The 17958-nt window shown below is 36.1% G+C and overlaps 1 protein-coding gene and 1 non-coding gene across 2 annotated transcripts; one reads left to right on the top strand and one right to left on the bottom strand.

Annotated features, from left to right (window-relative positions):
* The first annotated feature begins 4907 nt into the window (after positions 1 to 4907).
* LOC116029579 (GDSL esterase/lipase 1-like) lies at positions 4908 to 6884 on the top strand. Its single transcript, XM_031271630.1, has 5 exons — positions 4908 to 5178; positions 5345 to 5466; positions 5554 to 5784; positions 6290 to 6551; positions 6643 to 6884. The coding sequence occupies exons 1-5, from the start codon at positions 4908 to 4910 to the stop codon at positions 6882 to 6884; spliced, it is 1128 nt and encodes a 375-aa protein (XP_031127490.1).
* Positions 6885 to 12832: 5948 nt separating this feature from the next.
* Positions 12833 to 12905, bottom strand: TRNAR-UCU. The gene has a single exon. It is a non-coding gene; the product is annotated as a tRNA-Arg (tRNA).
* Between the last annotated feature and the right edge of the window lie 5053 nt (positions 12906 to 17958).

A 17958-nucleotide genomic window follows, 5' to 3' on the forward strand; every position in this document is an offset into this window, starting at 1 on the left:
CCATTAGACAACTTCTTGCAACTGGTGTTGTCTCGGTTGACTACATAAGGTCAAAAGACAGTATAGTGGATCCGCTAACCAAAGGGTTGGACAAATAAGTTGTGGAGAAATTGACACGAGGAATGGGTCTAAATCCCTTGGAATAAAAGTTCTATAGTGGATACCCAACCTAGCTGGCACTTAGGTTCAATGGGATAACTAAATTATGGAACGAAGCGTGTCACTACGGGGGTCTCAGATTCCCTACCACTCCTCGTTTGAATAGTGGCTCCCGCACGAGGTTAACACATTGATACTTTAATGATTCGAATGTCGATGGACATATGTCGAGTATGCGGGATACTCGGGAAAGAATCACCTATGTGAGAGAGAAGTGGGGGTTGCTTCAAAGGAGAATTGAACTGGCTTAATTCTTTAGAAACTCTTGCTGAACCAGGAACGGTGACCCACGACCAAAACGGGCATAGTCATTAGAACAGAGCGTGGTTGGTAGGTTCCTATGTGGGATATATAATCATCTACACAAACGGTAGTCAGTTCAATGACATTGCGTTTTACCATACAGCCAGTAGAGTAAATATATCTTCACAAGGAAAGGTTTAAAGGGTAACACCTACCTTTGCTATGTAGGGATCGACGGCTTTACATAGTTGTTTTCGATTTTAAAATACCCCGAAAATCAACTTTCATTCATGTGGGGGATTGTTGGAAAAATAGCTTTAAAATGGCATTTTAAGTGGTCATTTTGTGGTACAAATATAAGTGGAGTCCACTTCTGATTTGGGTCGGGTCAAAGTGGATTCGAGTTCTTTGTAGTTAGGCGAAGAGATTGATATATTGTACGCTCAAAATGGATAATGGGTGAATGATAAATTGGTTCTCAAAGTAGACCCATTTGAGATAGAATTTGAATGTGGAAAAGCTTAAGTAGCTTTGTCCCACATTGGTTAGGAAAGAGGATTTGTACCACTATTTATACAAGGGTCTTTTTATGGGATATTGACTTGTATAACATAAATGTTCTCTCTCGCACGCAAGGGGGGGGGGGGGGGTGCAAATCAAATCCCAAAATGAGCCAAAATGAGCCTGAAAAAGGTGATATTAACCTTTCGTAGGTTTCGTTTTCCTCCATTTTTTAGGTAAATTCGAAGCATTAAGTGTGATGACCACTTGTTGTAGCAGGGAATGACTTTCTTAAGCTGTTCCGCATGAGTTGTGATTATGCGTGATGCATTTGTGTGATGGCATCATTTTGACTTTCATCTTATTTTGCTCATTTTCTCCATTTTGCACTTGGAATTGCCATTTTTACCTACAAAACACAATATTGCTCCCAATAAGCTCCTCCCACATACTTTGTTCACTATTGTCTTCTAATGTTTACTAATTACAATTTGTTTTCTTTTAATTTTATCAAAGAAAAACTATAAGTGGAATCCTGAAGATGAGGCAACCATCTGGAATATATTTGAGAAAAGAGCTACCAAAAGATTGATCGACACCTTGTGACAATTGTGCATCAAGTTGGTAGTAGGTGATCCACAAATGCTATGGATGTCTGATTCGGGTTTGGCTTAGTATAATGTAGTGTTCCCATGCAATGTTTTTGCTCAAGCCTTAGCTTTTTGATTTCTAATTGTTGCATGCTTGCATGTCTTAAATGAAGTTAATATATGATCGAGTTTTAAAAAATTGTCTATCAATATAGGAAACTCTAAGTCAAATATAGCAAACTCAACCTGAACTTGGAGATGTAATTGCATGGTATGAGGCGATATGTGGTCTCAAGAAAGGAGGTTGTGTGTTTGGGTTTACAACACTACTTCCCCGAGGTGGCGAGATAGAGGAAGTCGAGATATATATGGAAAATCATCCTCACATGAAGCTTATGGGGAAAGAGTTAAACAATTAATAAAGCAAGATAACAAGGAGATTATAGAGCAAAATAAGAAGATTATGGAGATGATGCAAAGGTTATCTAGTGCACATCCGGAGTGGTTCCAATCAGTTGATCCTATAGCCGATAGCAATCAAAGCAGTGGCGTTGGCTAGATAACCCCAACATGAATAATGATACACAATCTCCAATGCAATCTCAATATATAGCTCAATTTTTGACTATGTACTTGTTAGAACTTGTTAATAGAAAGTTTCTAACTTTTTTTTTCTTTTTCTTTTTTGGTGAATTGTGATGTGACTAGTAAATATAAATGTAGAAATATTTAGAATTGTAAAGTAGCTACTGCTTTTTGAATTGTAAAGTTTGATGACCTTTACATGTAATTAAATTTGCTATTGCAATGTATAATCTTTTGGTGATGTTAAATTGTTATGAAACTACTACTCTTTTTTTTTTTTTTTTTTAAAAGAAATTAATATTATAGAGTGGATAATATGTATTAAATTAATAGAGTAGTGAAATGCATTTTTTTGCTTAATTATTTTCTGACCACCAGTGGTTGGAAAATTAACCCACCTAAAGATTAGGCCGAGGGTGGAATTTTTGACCACTAGTCGTTCGAAACCTACGGACATTAACTTTCCCTTACGACGAAAATTTCTGACGACTTTATTAAGGTTGACTGTATTTCCGACCACTTTATGTGGTGGTCAGAAATACTGATGAAGGTTTTTTGTGGATCTCCAAAGTGATCGAAACTAGAGTTTCTGTCCAAATTTTGACGATTTCTAACCACTTTGTGGTGGTCGAAAAATTGATGATTTCCAGCGGTGGGGATGATAGCCTAAAAATAAAAGTAAATCAAAGTACAGAGTAACTTTTTAAGAAATAAATTTTAAAATTAACCTACTTAATTAAAATATAAGGAAAAAACTCAAAAATATTTGTTAGCATAGGCATTTCCGGCATCATATATATATATATATATATATCTTATAGGGAAATAGTGCATGGATTTTTAATCTCTATTCGTAATTAATTTTTACTCCACACTCGAATTTATGTTGTAAACATTTTCTAAGAGCCACATGGTCAGACTTTATTATTATTTAGAACACAAGAGAGTAAAATGAGTGTAAAAATTGAAATTATGTGTTGTAGAATTCTATATTGTTAGTGTTTAGTCTTGTAAACCCAACTTTGTAATTGGTAAATTATTATGGCAAATAGATAGGTTATTAGGTCTAGTGCTAGTTAGTATGCTGATTGAAGAACGAACTGAATAGAGCTTACACCAGAGCCTTTGGAACTAGCCGTTAAGAACTACACCACCTTATCTATAACATCTGGCAAATCAGTTACATGACCTGAAGTTATTTTACAAGAATATCCCTATCTCTCTTTAATACCTCAAGGGTAAGACAGTAATTGGTTCTACATATGATATGACAGGATTACTTGTCTTACAACATCAAAGTATTATATATATAAAGGGAGAGAACCGACATCATACAACAAGAAGAGAACTACAATGCATAAACTTCAAGAATTGAAATGCACTCTCTACAATTTACAAAAGAAATACTCTAAGAAATGATCTTCTCAAGATACTATTGATGATATGAAGTTTAAGCAGAAACTTGAGAAGAAACTCTACAAAGTCTTTATCTCTTGGACAGTGGAGGGTGAGTTAGCGAGACGGACAACAACAACGTGGATCTCCTAAAGAACTTTTAATTGGACTATTGAAGCACGGATCTTCGGCCTCGACAATCTCTATAGCTTCATCAAATTGGGTTGTACCGTGTGGTATATATATCACACATTGGCTTGAGAAGGTGCTCTTACCATCTGCATGAGTTGGTGTTGAAATAGTAAATTGGACTCACTGATGGTGATTCTCAGACGTAGATATGATTGTATCGAACTAGGTAAACAATACTCTGACTCATTTACTTTTCTATTTATTTAATTTTCCGCACAAGTCATATCACTGTCTCATACATGGATTAATCACACAAATTAGGGTTAGCTATAAACAAGAAATCAAACACTTGAGTATATAACAAAGAGTACTTATATGAAAATAGTGAAAATTACGTATATTATATTATTATGTTAAAGGAGCAATAAAAAAGAATACAAAAATATTCCTAATACAAAAGAATATATAAATACTCGTATTAAGAAGTCAACGACAAAACTGCTTTATTAAAACATTATTTTTAGTGAATAATAGTGTGTATGTGATCTGAATTTCGCATATTACGGGGATGAATTAAAAAAAATGGATTCAGAAAGGTGATTCAAAGAAGCCGCCGTAAACAAATTAAAGGACTCAAAGTAGTATAAAAATTAGTTCAACTCAAAGAATTGTCGTGGCACACAACAAATGGTAGTTAAAAGTCAAATTTCATTTATTTGAATGTCCCTATGACTCGGAAAATTAAATTGAGGAAATAAATTTCTCTCGTTCTTTTATCAGGACATAAGGTGCCTTAAGCAGACCCTAAGAGAGAGGGGCGGTTGAGCCTGCCTTTTCAATCAATCTCCGACCGCTCAGTATAGGAGATACCTTTAAATCCATATCATACTAAGACTAATCTTCATTCCTCACATCGAGTCCACCTAATTAAGGAGTAAAGTGCTGACCAGATTGGATAAAATTTCCTTCATTGTCAGTTGTCACTAGCATAAAAAATTATTGTCTTGAAACATCATTCAAAGATGCAAGTACAAAAAAAGCACTCATAGAATGAACTTGGATATTATTTTTTTTTATAAAAAAGAAATATAAACGAAGAATCTCAAGGAATTTCCAATTCTTATATCAATTGATTGATTAGTTCATCCCAACAACAACAAAAGTTAAGCAAAAGTCAAACATTGTAATTAAGGCTAGCTAATCCAACTATCCAAGGCAATAATGGTATTATAAATTCATCCCGAAGACCAGAAATGGCCTGTCCAAGTGTCCATCAACTTCATACTTCAATAATTCCTTGAAATGGGTTGTTTGTATTCATATTTGTATGCCTTGGCTTTGATTGGCAGCTTAACTACTGCGGTGCATTGCTTAGCCCATCATAGTCATCATTCTCACAAGAAACATAAAGTTGCCCTCTTTGTGTTTGGGGACTCACTCTTTGATCCGGGCAACAATAACTACATCAATACTACCACAAATTTCCAGGCTAACTTTCCACCCTATGGTGAATCATATTTCAAGCACCCCACCGGCAGGTTTTCTAATGGTCGTCTCATACCAGATTTTATTGGTAGGCCTAGCTTAGTTTAACTAATCATCGTTAATTTTAGAGTAAAAACTTGTGTAAAACCGTCTCACAGATCCTTATCCGTGAGACAAGTCATGTTAACATGAAATGTAATACTTATTCTATCAAATGTAATACAATTAACTTCAGTATTTGGTTAATTACACAGCTCAATTTGCCAAACTACCATTAATTCCGGCGTACTTCCAAGCTGATCATCGGGGATTTATTAACGGAGTCAACTTTGCATCAGCTGGTGCCGGTAGCCTTGTGGAAACCTTGTCTGGCTTTGTGAGTGATGATGATATATATAATATGAAATGAATTATGGTATTGTAAGTTGCTTTAATTTACCTATATTTAATTGAAATTCTGCAGGTAATTGATCTGAAAACACAACTTGGGTATTTCAAGAAAGTTGCGCAACAATTGAAGAAGAAGTTGGGGGGCAAAGAATCAAAGACCCTCATATCCAATGCTGTGTACATGTTTAGCATTGGCAGTAATGACTACGCCTTTCGCTTTTCTACAAATTCCACCATCCTTAATTCATATACTCGCCAGAAATATGTGGAGATGGTGATCGGTAATCTCACTACTGTTATCAAGGTACATTTTCTCTACTGCCTCTGTAACAAAGTAGCTTTCTCAATCTATTTAGTACAAAAACTCAATACCGCCCTCACTAGGGCTCAAATCCATGACCTCACATTTTAATTTATATTGTTTCGTTATTAAGTTTTAAAGTTTCATTTACCAGTATTGTACAATAGGTCAATAAAAACTTGTGTTAGTTCGTCTCACGGATCCCTGTCCGTAAGACGGGGTAAGACCAAATGAAATGTAATACTTATACTCAAAAAAATTTAATACTGATCAGGTATAAAGTATTTGTTACTCATAAGAAAAAATATAATACTTTTACATCTTAATAAAAAAAAGGTAACAAATACTTTACTCCTAATTGATACTCTTTGTTACATTTTTCAGTATAAGTATTTGATTTCATTTGTAATCAACCCGTTTCAAGAATAAATATTTGTAAAACGGTGTCACACAAATGTGACAATAAATAGTGCTTATTTATTTCAATCAATATAATGTATGTATGTAGGATATATACGAGGAAGGAGGAAGGAAATTTGTGATTTTGTCTGTGGGAGCTTTAGGCTGCTCCCCATCTGGTAGGGCTCAAAACCTTCAACAGACGAATAGTAGTGGCTGTTTGAAGGAACTCAACGACTGGGCGAAGAAGCACAATAAGGCTTTACCCAAAAAGCTCAGCAAGCTGGAGAAGACATTACAAGGATTTAAGTATTCATATTTTGAATTGTTCACGGCTGCAACAAATGTAATTGACAATCCTTCGAAAAATGGTACGTTAATGTGTTAAATAGCCCATCTTTTCCCTTGCCACATGCTCATAATTAAATACTTATAGGATTTATGTTATTTGTATGGTTTAAGGTTTCAAAGAGACGAAGACAGCATGCTGCGGAAGTGGTCCTTTTAGAGGATTGGTTAGCTGTGGAGGTAAAAGGGGGGAACTAAAAGAGTATGAGTTATGCAAAAACGTTGGAGATTATTTGTTTTTTGATAATGGTCACCCTACTGAGAAGTCCAACCTGATGTCTGCTAGATTGCTTTGGAATGGAGCCCACAATCTTGTCCAGCCATACAATGTGAAATCCTTTTTCGAATTTGTCTAGCTTTCAATTGCATTTGTATGCAGAAATGAAAATAAAACACTATATATATTGATTTCCTAACAAATCTCATTCATCTATTTAAGATGATCACCCATTGAAAATTAAGAAAAAATACAGTGGGCATTTTTGTAATGACTGTGCATCTTATAATGTTTGATTGTGTATTCGTGGATAACTGATTGTATGTCTCGAAACATTGTCCAAACGCAGTCATGTATTGGTAAAAAAAAAAAACACGATGCTATTTTTGTAATTATTGTACATCTTGTAATGTCTAATTGTGCATTTGCAAACTTGTCTCCAAACCCACTATCAATTTTATTTTATTTTTTTTCAAATGCACAACTATAATTACAAAAATGTTACAGCATTTAAAAAAAATTCAGCCATTGATCATCTTAGATAGACAGATGGGAGTAGTTCTCACGGGAGGAGTAGTTATCATGAAAATTTGCAATAATTATAAAATTAAGCATGTATTTTTTTTTATATTAAAACTCAATGATTGAAGAACCTTGATGGACGCTTATGATTAGTCCTCACTTTTGACTAGAGAGTTTTGTTCTCATTTGAACTCCGATCCCCTATCGATAAGTCGATAGGTATTCTTATTAAAAGTGAGGACTGGTCATAACAAAGTTCATCAATCATTGAGAGTTTTAGGTAATCAATACACAAAATTAATTTTATAATTATTAAAAACTTTCACTTTTACAATATTTATTTATTTATACAAATGACCAACACCTTTTTCCCTTATTATTATTATTATTATTTTTTTAGCAATCTTCAATCATTAATGTACCTAAATGGATAAATCGGTTCTTCTCTGTCCTCATTTTTTTACTTAGGAATCCGTCCCCGCCGAATTCTCTCATACGCACACTAATGAGTATGTCTAAAGAAAAAATATGACTTCACTTGACACTCAGAAAACTCGATATTTTTTACAATGAAAAGAACAATTGGAAGCTCAAAATTTTTAGTTAAAAGTGATTTTTTTACTATTACAGTATTACAGTATTACCACCGTAGTTCCAAAAATCGGTCTACGTGCTCCTAGACCGTTGAAAATTTCTTCCTAGGCGACTCGTCGCCTAGGTGCTCGCCTAGCACCTATTTGGCCGACTCAATCGCCTAACGCCTAACTCAGCTGAGTTAATTCGTCCGTTTCGATCGAGTTAACTGAGTTAATTCGGTCGGCTCGGCCACGTTAATTTTTTCATATTATATATAAATAAATAAATAAATAAATAAATATATAAATATATATATATATATATATATATATATATATATATATATATTATGTGTATGTATGTATGTATGTAGAATTCAGTTCTCGTACGGTTGTACGGTGGCTTTAGGTGCGCAATTTTCTTCTTAAGGTGCGTGATTTTCCTTCTTTAAGGTGCGTGGTTTTCCTTCTTAAGGTGCGTTATTTTTCTTTTTAAGGTGCGTTGTTTCTTTGTTAAGGTGCGTGAGTTGTTGAAACTTAAGGTGCGCCATTTTAAAACCTTAGGTGCGTGGTTTGTGTTCTTAAGATGCGTGGCTTGTGTACTTAAGGTGCGCAACGTGTGTTCTTAACTGAAGGTGCACCATTTAAAAATTTTAGGTGCGTGATTTGTGTCCTTAGATTAAGGTGTGTGGTTTGTGTACTTAAGGTGCGCCATTTTAATGCTTAAGGTGAGTACCGCACAACCGCACGAGAAGGTATACCCACACTTGAACCCTTCCCTATGTATACACACATACATACATACATATACATATGCATATGCATATGCATATACATATATATATACATATACATATATATATATATATATATATATATATATGTATATGTATATATATATGTATATACATATATATATATACACACACATATATATATATATATATATACACACACACACACACACACACACACACATATATATATATATATATACACCCACGCACGTGCACTGTGTTTTTTTATTTAGCTGCATAGGCGCCCGGCTAGGCTACCTAGGTCGGCTAGGCCCTAGGTGCTTCTCTACTGCCCGACTGGCGCCTAGCACTTACTGCAACCATGATTACTAAACATATTTGAAAGTGGTTTGTAACAACAACCACCAACAAAGGTTTTTGGAAAACTTGACCCGCTAAATATAGAAACATAAATGGGTTTCTACTTTATCAAGGAACCCCAATATATTTAGCTTTCTTGTGAGAAAATTCATAGAAACCTAATAAAACTATAAAAAAAAACATTTTTTTGGCAAGGAAACCTTCTCTTTTTCCCCTTATTCTTCTTCATGTTTTCTTTCTTTCTTTATTCTTCATCTTCGTCTGTTTCTTTCTTTTTCTCTTAAACCTTCTCTTTCCATCAATCTTCTTTTGATTCTTCACAAATTGAAGGCCATTGAAAAGAGAGGCTAATCTCTCCCTGAATAAGGACAGAAGGAGTTGAAAGTGTAGCATTGAGTGAGAACAAAGGAATTTTCATATGCACATGCATGTCACATTCGCGGTTTCTCTTTCTTTATTCTCTTTAGAAAGCATTCTCTCCCTCTCGTAAGGGTTTTAGGGTTTTACCAGGGTTCTGGTTTCTTTTATAGTTTACTAGGTTTTTATACGTTACATACGCTTTCCCTGCCATGGACATTTACGAACTGGAAGAGCTGTGTGTGGCGGTCACCATCAATGTTGAGGAAATCATCGGTATTGTGGTATCTCAACTGACTATAGGAGTTAGTTTGAAGAGCGCTGATGATATGTGCTAAACACTGGTGGCTCGTCTTCTCACAGAGCGCTGATGGTATGTATGTATGTATGTATGTATGTGGGCTCGTTTGTCAGTAGTGATCCGAACAATTTTGGCTGTTCTTGGAAGGGTTATATCCAAATAAGAGTTTCTCTAGACGTGGACGACCCCTTCAAGAGATGGATGAATTTTAAAAAGAGAGATGGCTCTTTTATCTGGATTTCCTTCAAGTATGATGACAAGTTGGTTTGTATAGGGTAGCGATGGTGATTGGTTTATCAAAAGATGAAAAAAAAAAGAAATACAACGAAGAGTCTTGACTCCCCGAGTGTTGGTTTCGAAGGAGACAATGCGAGAGATTGCTATGCTTTTAATCAAAGGAATGCGTAGTGGAACATGCGAGGTTGTTGAAGAGTGTGAATGGCATTTAGAAAGTGTGTGAGCAAAATAGGTAACTAAAATTTAAGTAGTAAGTAATAGGAAATAAGGGAATGAATTGTGCTATCTATGTTGCCTCACTGTGTGTCTTTAGTCGTGGAATATTGGTTCAATCGTGTTGGCTATTCAAAAGTGTGATCTCTTAATCCTCTTCCTCCTTTGTGTACTAAGGCTTCTTAGGCTTAGGAGTACCATTTGGCAACCAAAAACCCTAAGAGACATTTTATCAAACACCTAGGCTTCACACCTTCCTAATATTCCTAATCAAGGAGTTCCATAGGATCTAAGGTTGCAAAAGCTATATCCTAACTCAAATCAATATAATGATAGAGTCAAGATCTCAAACTCTTAAGAGATTGTGCAAATCTACTCAAGATCAAACCACATCAACAATCCATAGACAAGAATAGATCTCCAACAACAAATGAATCAAGTCCACAATAAGAATTGAGAGATCACACTAAGCAAGCATAGATTCACACAACTCAATCCTTAGATAGAATTAGCTAAGCATATTCATGAATCCAAAATCATAAACCTAATTCAATCTAAGAATAAGAAATGCAAATAGAAATAAAAATAAGAATAAAAATAGAAATCACCTAGTAAAATGGAATTATAGCTTCAATCCAAGCTTTTGATCTTCACTTCATCAACAAAATGGAAATCTCTAAAATGTAAATCTAAGGAATTGTCTATGAAGAATTCTAAAAGAGAACTATTTTGGAAACCTCCAACTCTTTAAGAAAAGGAACTCTCTGAAAAATCCTATCTATCTTCCTTAAATAGCCTCCCCAAATTGCCCTACTTTAATTTCCTTCGCACTGTCTCGTCCATGTGCACATCCACGCGTGGATGGGTACTAGAATTCATCCACGTGGGCTCCACGCGTGGATGGGACTTCCTAGGCCTCCCGGGGCTTCTTTCCTGCTCTGAATGCTCGTTACGCTCATTTATGTTGCCGAGCGGCTCCCGGGACCTGTAGAATGTTCTAAAAACATACGACAGATAGCTTTGCACGTAGTTAGCTTATTAATGCACAAATTGTCATGGATTAGTCATAAAAGGATATCGAAACGCTATTAAAACTACTCCGATCTAGACCTAAATATAGTCATCTTGGGAGCTTATCAAGTTTCCTCACTTTAAATCTTTGCTTGCCCTCAAGCAAGAGAATTCATCTTAAAGCACATAAGTTCCCAAGATATTATGCTTACTCAATTTGGACTCTCGGTCAGTCAAAAACGAATATCAGGGCTATCGGAGAGTCATTTTACTCTTTTGATAATGTGCCCATCTTCCCACTAGGCGGCTTGGCTAGAAGGCCTTTGCACAATGAGAGGTGAATCAAATTTTGGATTGCATGCTTGATGATGTGAAATGTGAGCTTTTGATTAACCAAAATGTGACCTCGGGGGTTTTGCTTTATATGTATATTCTTAGAGTGTACGACACATATTTATCATCCTTTGAAGATAATGTAGAGGATTTCACCCTATCCGGTTGTCTACACCCTAGGCCTACTTGACTAATTGGTTGATCGGGTAACGTAGATACCTTCTCACTTATTAAATAATTTGGGTTCGATTGTGAATTGTTAGAGGATGAGCAACCTAAAGTGTGGAAACTTTGGTAAGTGCCAAAAGTACTTACTCCTACGGTCTACTAAGGGGTTGTTTGATATCGTTTAATGCCTTTGAGTGAAACAATATGTGGTATCCACGCTTCGATGTGCTAACATTTGTGAGAATGCTACCTTTAGAATGTTTTGAAAGGAATTCACTAGGTTCGAAGTCATTAAGAGGTCATGAGACGATGCATAAGATAAACGAGAAGGACCGACCGTGGCATAGTCGAAACCAAACCGCGCAAGTAAAGGAGCATGTGGAGAAGGGAAAACATTCTGTGCACGGCTGTCCCACGCGTGGAGACCGGTGTGGGACGACTCCAGTAGCGCCCCACGCCGTGTCCACGCGGGACAACTTAAAAGCAAAAACGCGGGATTATAAATAGGGGGCAAATTCAACTTGGAAGGGAGTTCATCTTCAGTTCTAAAATTCCACTTTTTAGTTTAGAGAGTTTAGGGTTAAACTTTTAGAGAGAGAAAGGTGAAGAGAGCAAGGATTTGAAGAAGATCAAGTGTAGATTGCATTGCAATTATTAATTGAGTGATACTTTTACAATAATCGTATAATCAAATAAATGTACGCGTTCAATATTAGATTTTTTTTTTATAATTTCATCTTTAATTTTATTATCTAAATATATAATAAAAAAATTATCCGTGCATTGCATGAGTAATTGGACAATTATTTGCTCTAATTCAAGCAAGGAAAACATTAGAAAACATAATTGATCCAATCAATTTTATCAATTGCACTATATAATATTCGATATTATAATTTTTATAATTGTATATCGATCCAAATATTTTTAAAATATTATAACAAATCCATTCTGTGCAATACACGAGTAAAATATAGGTAGTAATTCTACTAATATCCATGTATTTATTAACTTAATTAACCTAATAATTATTAGTCAATTATACTAATATATGTACACTTTTATACGTTCAATATAAAAAAAAAATATGTACATAGAGAATACCATAAAATTACTATAGTAATCACACGGCAGAATGAGAATGATAATTTATTTTGTTCTCATAGTAGTATACTTTAATCTTTTTTTTTTTTTTTTAAATATAGCTTAATTATACTTGTAGTAGTATATACCTTAAATTTTTCAAGAAACACACACCCAGTGGGACTCGAACCGACAATCGCTTGATTAGAAGTCAAGCACCTTATCCATTAAGTCATGGGCGCATATATTTTATTAGTCCATTTTGACAATAATATTAATGACGAGACACCATTGTATAATTTTAATTATACTAATATCCATGTATTTATTAGCTTAATTAACATAATAATTATTTGTCAATTATATTAATATCTATGTAGTTAAATTCTTAGTTACCATAATAATTATTAGGTAATTATATTAATAATGTACAATTATACTATTCATACATTCAGTATAGAATATATATATAATTAAGCCATAACATATTGGCCAATGAAATCATTGCATTTTTCCGCTCAGTAAATACTACGTCGTTTTTGGGGCTTAACTTTTTGCAGATTAAATATTTTTATTAATTACTTTTTGAAACTCTTCGTCATTCAATGTGTATTGGATTTGGGTGATGTTTTTTTTTTTTATTTTTTATTTATTTTTTTATTTTTAATTTCATTAATAACTTTAAGATTTAAATATCCTGATATTTGAAAGGTTGTTTACATATCATAATTTTTGTTTGATATTTTGCTTCTTCGTATACTTAAATCATTATTACAAGCGATAAATACAAGTTTGAATGCAAGGGGTTAAAACGAAGAGTTAAGACTTCCCGAGTGTTGATCTCGAAGGAGGTAATGCGGAAGATTGCTTAGCTTTTATTTAAACGAATGCACGATGGAACATGCGAGGTTATTGATGAGATGCGCAGAGTAACATTTGCAAGTGGAGAGTGTAATCAAGTGAAGTAAACAAATGTGAGATAAGAAATTGTAGTAAACAAGGGAGTGAATTGCGTTAGTTATGGTTCCTCACGGTGTGTCTTAAGCAATGGAAGATAGATTCAATCAAGTTGGTTATTCAAGAGTGTGATCTCACAATCCTCTTCCACATTAGTGTACTAAGGCTTCTTAGGCTTAGGAGTACTTTGTTAGTAACCAAAAGCCGTAAGAGACATTTTATCAAACACCTAAGCTTCACACATTCCTACTACTCCAATTATGGAATTCCATAGGATCTAAGGTTGCAAAAGCTATTTCTTAACTGAAATCAACAATTAATGATCGACTCACGATCTCAAACTCCTAAAGGATTGGCCAAATCACCTTAGGATCAAATCAATTCAACAATCGAAGACAAGAATAGATTTTCAACACAACATGAAGCAAATTCCACAATTAGATATGAGAAATCACACTAGGCAAGCATAACAATAGGAATTGAAATTAAAACGAGATTAAAAGTAGAATTCACCTAGGAAATATGAATTACAATCTTCAATTCAACTTTGATCTTCAATCCTTCACCAAATTGGAATTCTAGATATTTCTCTCTCTAAAATGCTCTCTAAGAATTGTAAATCTAAAAATGTAAAACTCTAAAAATGATCCAACCTCCTGAAAATTCCTAACTAGCTTCCTTAAATAGCCTTCCCAAAATTGCCCTCTTTAATTTTCGTCCCGCACTTCCTGTCCACGTGCTTATCCACGCCAACCACGCGTGGAGTGCCGCGTGGACGCACACTGGAATTGTTCCATGTTGGCTCCACGTGTGGATGTGTCATCCGGTTGTCCCGGGACTTTTTCTTCGCTTCAAATGCTCATTATGTCCTTATACCTTGCCAAGTGGCTCCCGGGACCTGTAAAACATTCTAAAATACACAAGAGATAGCTTTGCACGCGGTCTACACATTAGAGCATAAAATGTCGTAGATTAGTCACAAAAGGATACTAAATGCTATCAATTCACCCGATATAGACCTTAATTCCTAGTTATCTTGGGTGCTTATCAAGTTCCCACACTTTAAACCTTGCTTGCCCTCAAGCAAGACAATTCAAATTTAAGCACATAAGTTCCCCAAGATAACTAAGCTTACTCAATTTGGACTTTCGGTCAATCAAAAATGAATGCGAGGGCTACTGGAGAGGGGGAAATCCTTCATGCTATCTACAAAGAATGTTGGCTAGATGTCATACAACTCAAGAAATATTTCTAGGAAGCAAAAACCCTTCATAGATAGACATTTAAGCAATGGGAACACACTTCTCACATCATGTTCAAGCATGCAAACCACTAGTGGGAACGATGTACACTCATTAATCAACCCTTCCATCCAAACGCCAAAGCCCAATCAAGTAAGATAAGTGAGGGTAGGGGCATGGACTAGTCACCGCCAATGGCTTGGGGCGACCCCTCTTTCTTCTCACCTCCTAGGATAACGTCATCGGGCACCTGACTTCACATGGATCTCCATGCTTTTTCGAAGGTCGGTGCAATGGGTACCCGAACCCTAGCGAAGCGGCTCACCCCCTCTCTTGTTTTCTCATCTCCTAGGATTATTTCTCGTAGATTACCGACTTCACGTAGAGCTATACGCTTGTTCGACGGTCAGTGCAATGGTTTCCCACATCCTAGCAAGATGGCTTCCCTCGGTTCTTACCTCTAGGAGTGGCCTTTTGCCTTTCCTACTTTTCTTCATACATCCCCTCGTGCCTTTTTCTTAGGGTTTTAGGGATTTTTCACTCTAATGCTCACCAATAGGCTCACCTTTTACCCCATGTCCTACCAAGATTAGTTCAATTCAGGGCTTTACTTACAATATATTTCTCCAACTAAGAAGTGCACACTCCCACTTCGAGAGATCCTTGACTAAGATAAGGTCCTATCTAAACAAGAAGTGAACATCATGCAAGCAAGCAAGAATGTAAACCTATTCGGTTCTAAACACTCTCATGGGTGCAAAAAGGTAACTTTCCAACGATATTTCAAGAATAAAAAAATTATTGGCATCTAGTTAAAACTCTCCCTAGATAGCACAAACAATGAATCACTCTCCAAATGGTAAACACACCCATCTATCATGACCACAAGACCAAATTAAGCAATCAAGCATTTAAGCACAACGTGCGTCCTTTCCACACTTTAAACCAAACATCATCCTCGATGTTACCTTAGCTTGAGGACTTTATGGAGTAAAGGAGCACGAGTCTAATTAAGCAAATAAAACAAACCCCTTTCCACACTTTGGAATTGACTATGGGTATGGGGTTACAACTATATTGATCCTTTGAGACACAATAAAATGGCATGCTCATCATTTGAGTAAAAGACTTATGCAAAGCTATACATACATTTTTCACACTTTGAAATTGAAAACGGGGCATAAAATAGAAAAGGGATAAGAGGCTAAACCAAGTATGTATCCCTTTTTCCACACTTTAACTTTCAACATCGGGTGCCCTCCGTTATCAAAGCTACAAGAACAATGGTTAGCATAGAAAAATATCAAGGTGCAAATCGGAAAGCTATTCAATTATTCCTACGCTCTTTTTTTTTCTTTTCTTTTCTTCATTTTCTTCTCTCTTTTTTCTTCTTTTGAATAAAGCTTGGGGTGCCTCCCAAGAGCACTACGTTTAACGTCTTTAGCCCGACTCAAATGCAACAAAGAAAATAACCATCAAGCTAAAAAACATTAAACATAGACTATAGTAAAACAACTAAAGAACAACAAATGTAAAACATTAACAAGTACGTAAACATCCACACAAACATTAAAAGTGCATGGGAATAAAGCAAGTAAACTAAGAAGCAATATAAGCATAAAGGTAAAGAAATTAAAAGGCGGAACCCCACGCATGGGGAACCTAATGTTTGCAGTGGGACATCATCAAACACAAATCAATGTTTTTGTTTCACTTTCTCTTCCTCTCTTTTTCTTTTCTTGCTATGGGTTGGTGGTTCGGTTCATCATTGATCTCCGAAAGAAGGTGGACGGAACTGGTTAGCCAATTGAGCTTGCAGCTCTTCGATCATCCTAGCATTGTGCTCGACTGCCATCCTTGTCCGGAGGATCTCCTCATCTTGCCTATCATGGTGGGCATATAAAGATGTCATCTGCTCCTCTTGCCTCACACTATGGGCTTGCAAATAGTCCATCTGATCCTGATGCAACTGCAAATGAAAAGCTCGGGTGCACTCCCAATCCATCATGGTCGGTCTACCTTGCTGCGTGCTAGGCCCACCCTACTCTTGCTGCACATTCGGCTCTCCTCCATCCTCGTCCTCAGTATCAGCATTGTCATCATTTCCCACGGCAGGGGGATTGTTAGCATATTCGGCGCTCCGACCACCTTCATGCGTTGCGAAGTCTTTATGGACGACTTTACCGTCTTTGGGGACACATTCGATAGTTGCCTAATGAACTTGGAGAAGGTTCTCAAGCGATGTCAAAAGATGAATTTAGCACTCTCGTGGGAGAAGTGTTATTATATGGTTAAGGAAGGCATAGTACTTGGACATAAGGTTTCCAAGAGAGGGATAGAGGTGGAACGAGCTAAAATGGCAGTGACTGAGACTTTGCCACCCCCACACAATGTTACTTCGTTGAAGAGCTTTCTCGGGCATGTGGGGTTTTACCGCCGGTTTATTAAGGAGTTCTCCAAAATTGCAAGGCCACGTACGAGATTACTTGAGAAGGATGCCTTGTTTTTTATGAATGATGAACCTATGAAGGCATTTGAGAGTCTAAAAGGTGTCATGGTAAACACCCCGATACTTGTGGGACCGAAATGGGATCAACCATTTGAGCTTATGTGTGATGCAAACAATTTTTCCATCGGGGTAGTATTGGGACAAAGAAAAGAGAAGTCATTCCATCCTATTGCATATGCACGTAGGATGCTAAGAAAAACACAAAAAGCCTACACCACCACCGAAAAGGAGTTGTTAGCAATCGTGTTTGCATTGGACAAGTTTAAATCATACCTTTTGATGTCCAAAGTAATTGCGCACACCGATCACACCACAATAAGGTTTCTCATGACAAAATCGGAAGCAAAACTGAGGCTAATACAATGGATTTTATTGCTACAAGAGTTTGATGTGACCATTGTGGATAGGAAAAGGGCGGAGAACAATGCGGCGGATCATCTATCTAGACTTGAAAATGAAAAAGGGCAAGACATGACTGTGGAGATTGATGAGTACTTTCCGGAAGAGAAGCTATTAGGAATATTCCTCACCCTGTGGTATGCCGACATAGCCAACTATTTAGTGGGGGGGGGGGGGGGGGGGGTTCCC

The sequence above is a fragment of the Ipomoea triloba genome, chromosome 9 (genome assembly GCF_003576645.1).
Source record: "Ipomoea triloba cultivar NCNSP0323 chromosome 9, ASM357664v1".
Lineage (NCBI taxonomy): Eukaryota > Viridiplantae > Streptophyta > Magnoliopsida > Solanales > Convolvulaceae > Ipomoea > Ipomoea triloba.

Excerpts from the sequence above, each read along its gene's own strand:
- LOC116029579 (XM_031271630.1), top strand. The coding sequence starts at position 4,908 with ATGGGTTGTTTGTATTCATATTTGTATGCCTTGGCTTTGATTGGCAGC. Across the intron at positions 5,179-5,344 it reads TCTCATACCAGATTTTATTG|CTCAATTTGCCAAACTACCA; the intron begins GTAGGCCTAGCT and ends TTAATTACACAG. Across the intron at positions 6,552-6,642 it reads TGACAATCCTTCGAAAAATG|GTTTCAAAGAGACGAAGACA; the intron begins GTACGTTAATGT and ends GTATGGTTTAAG.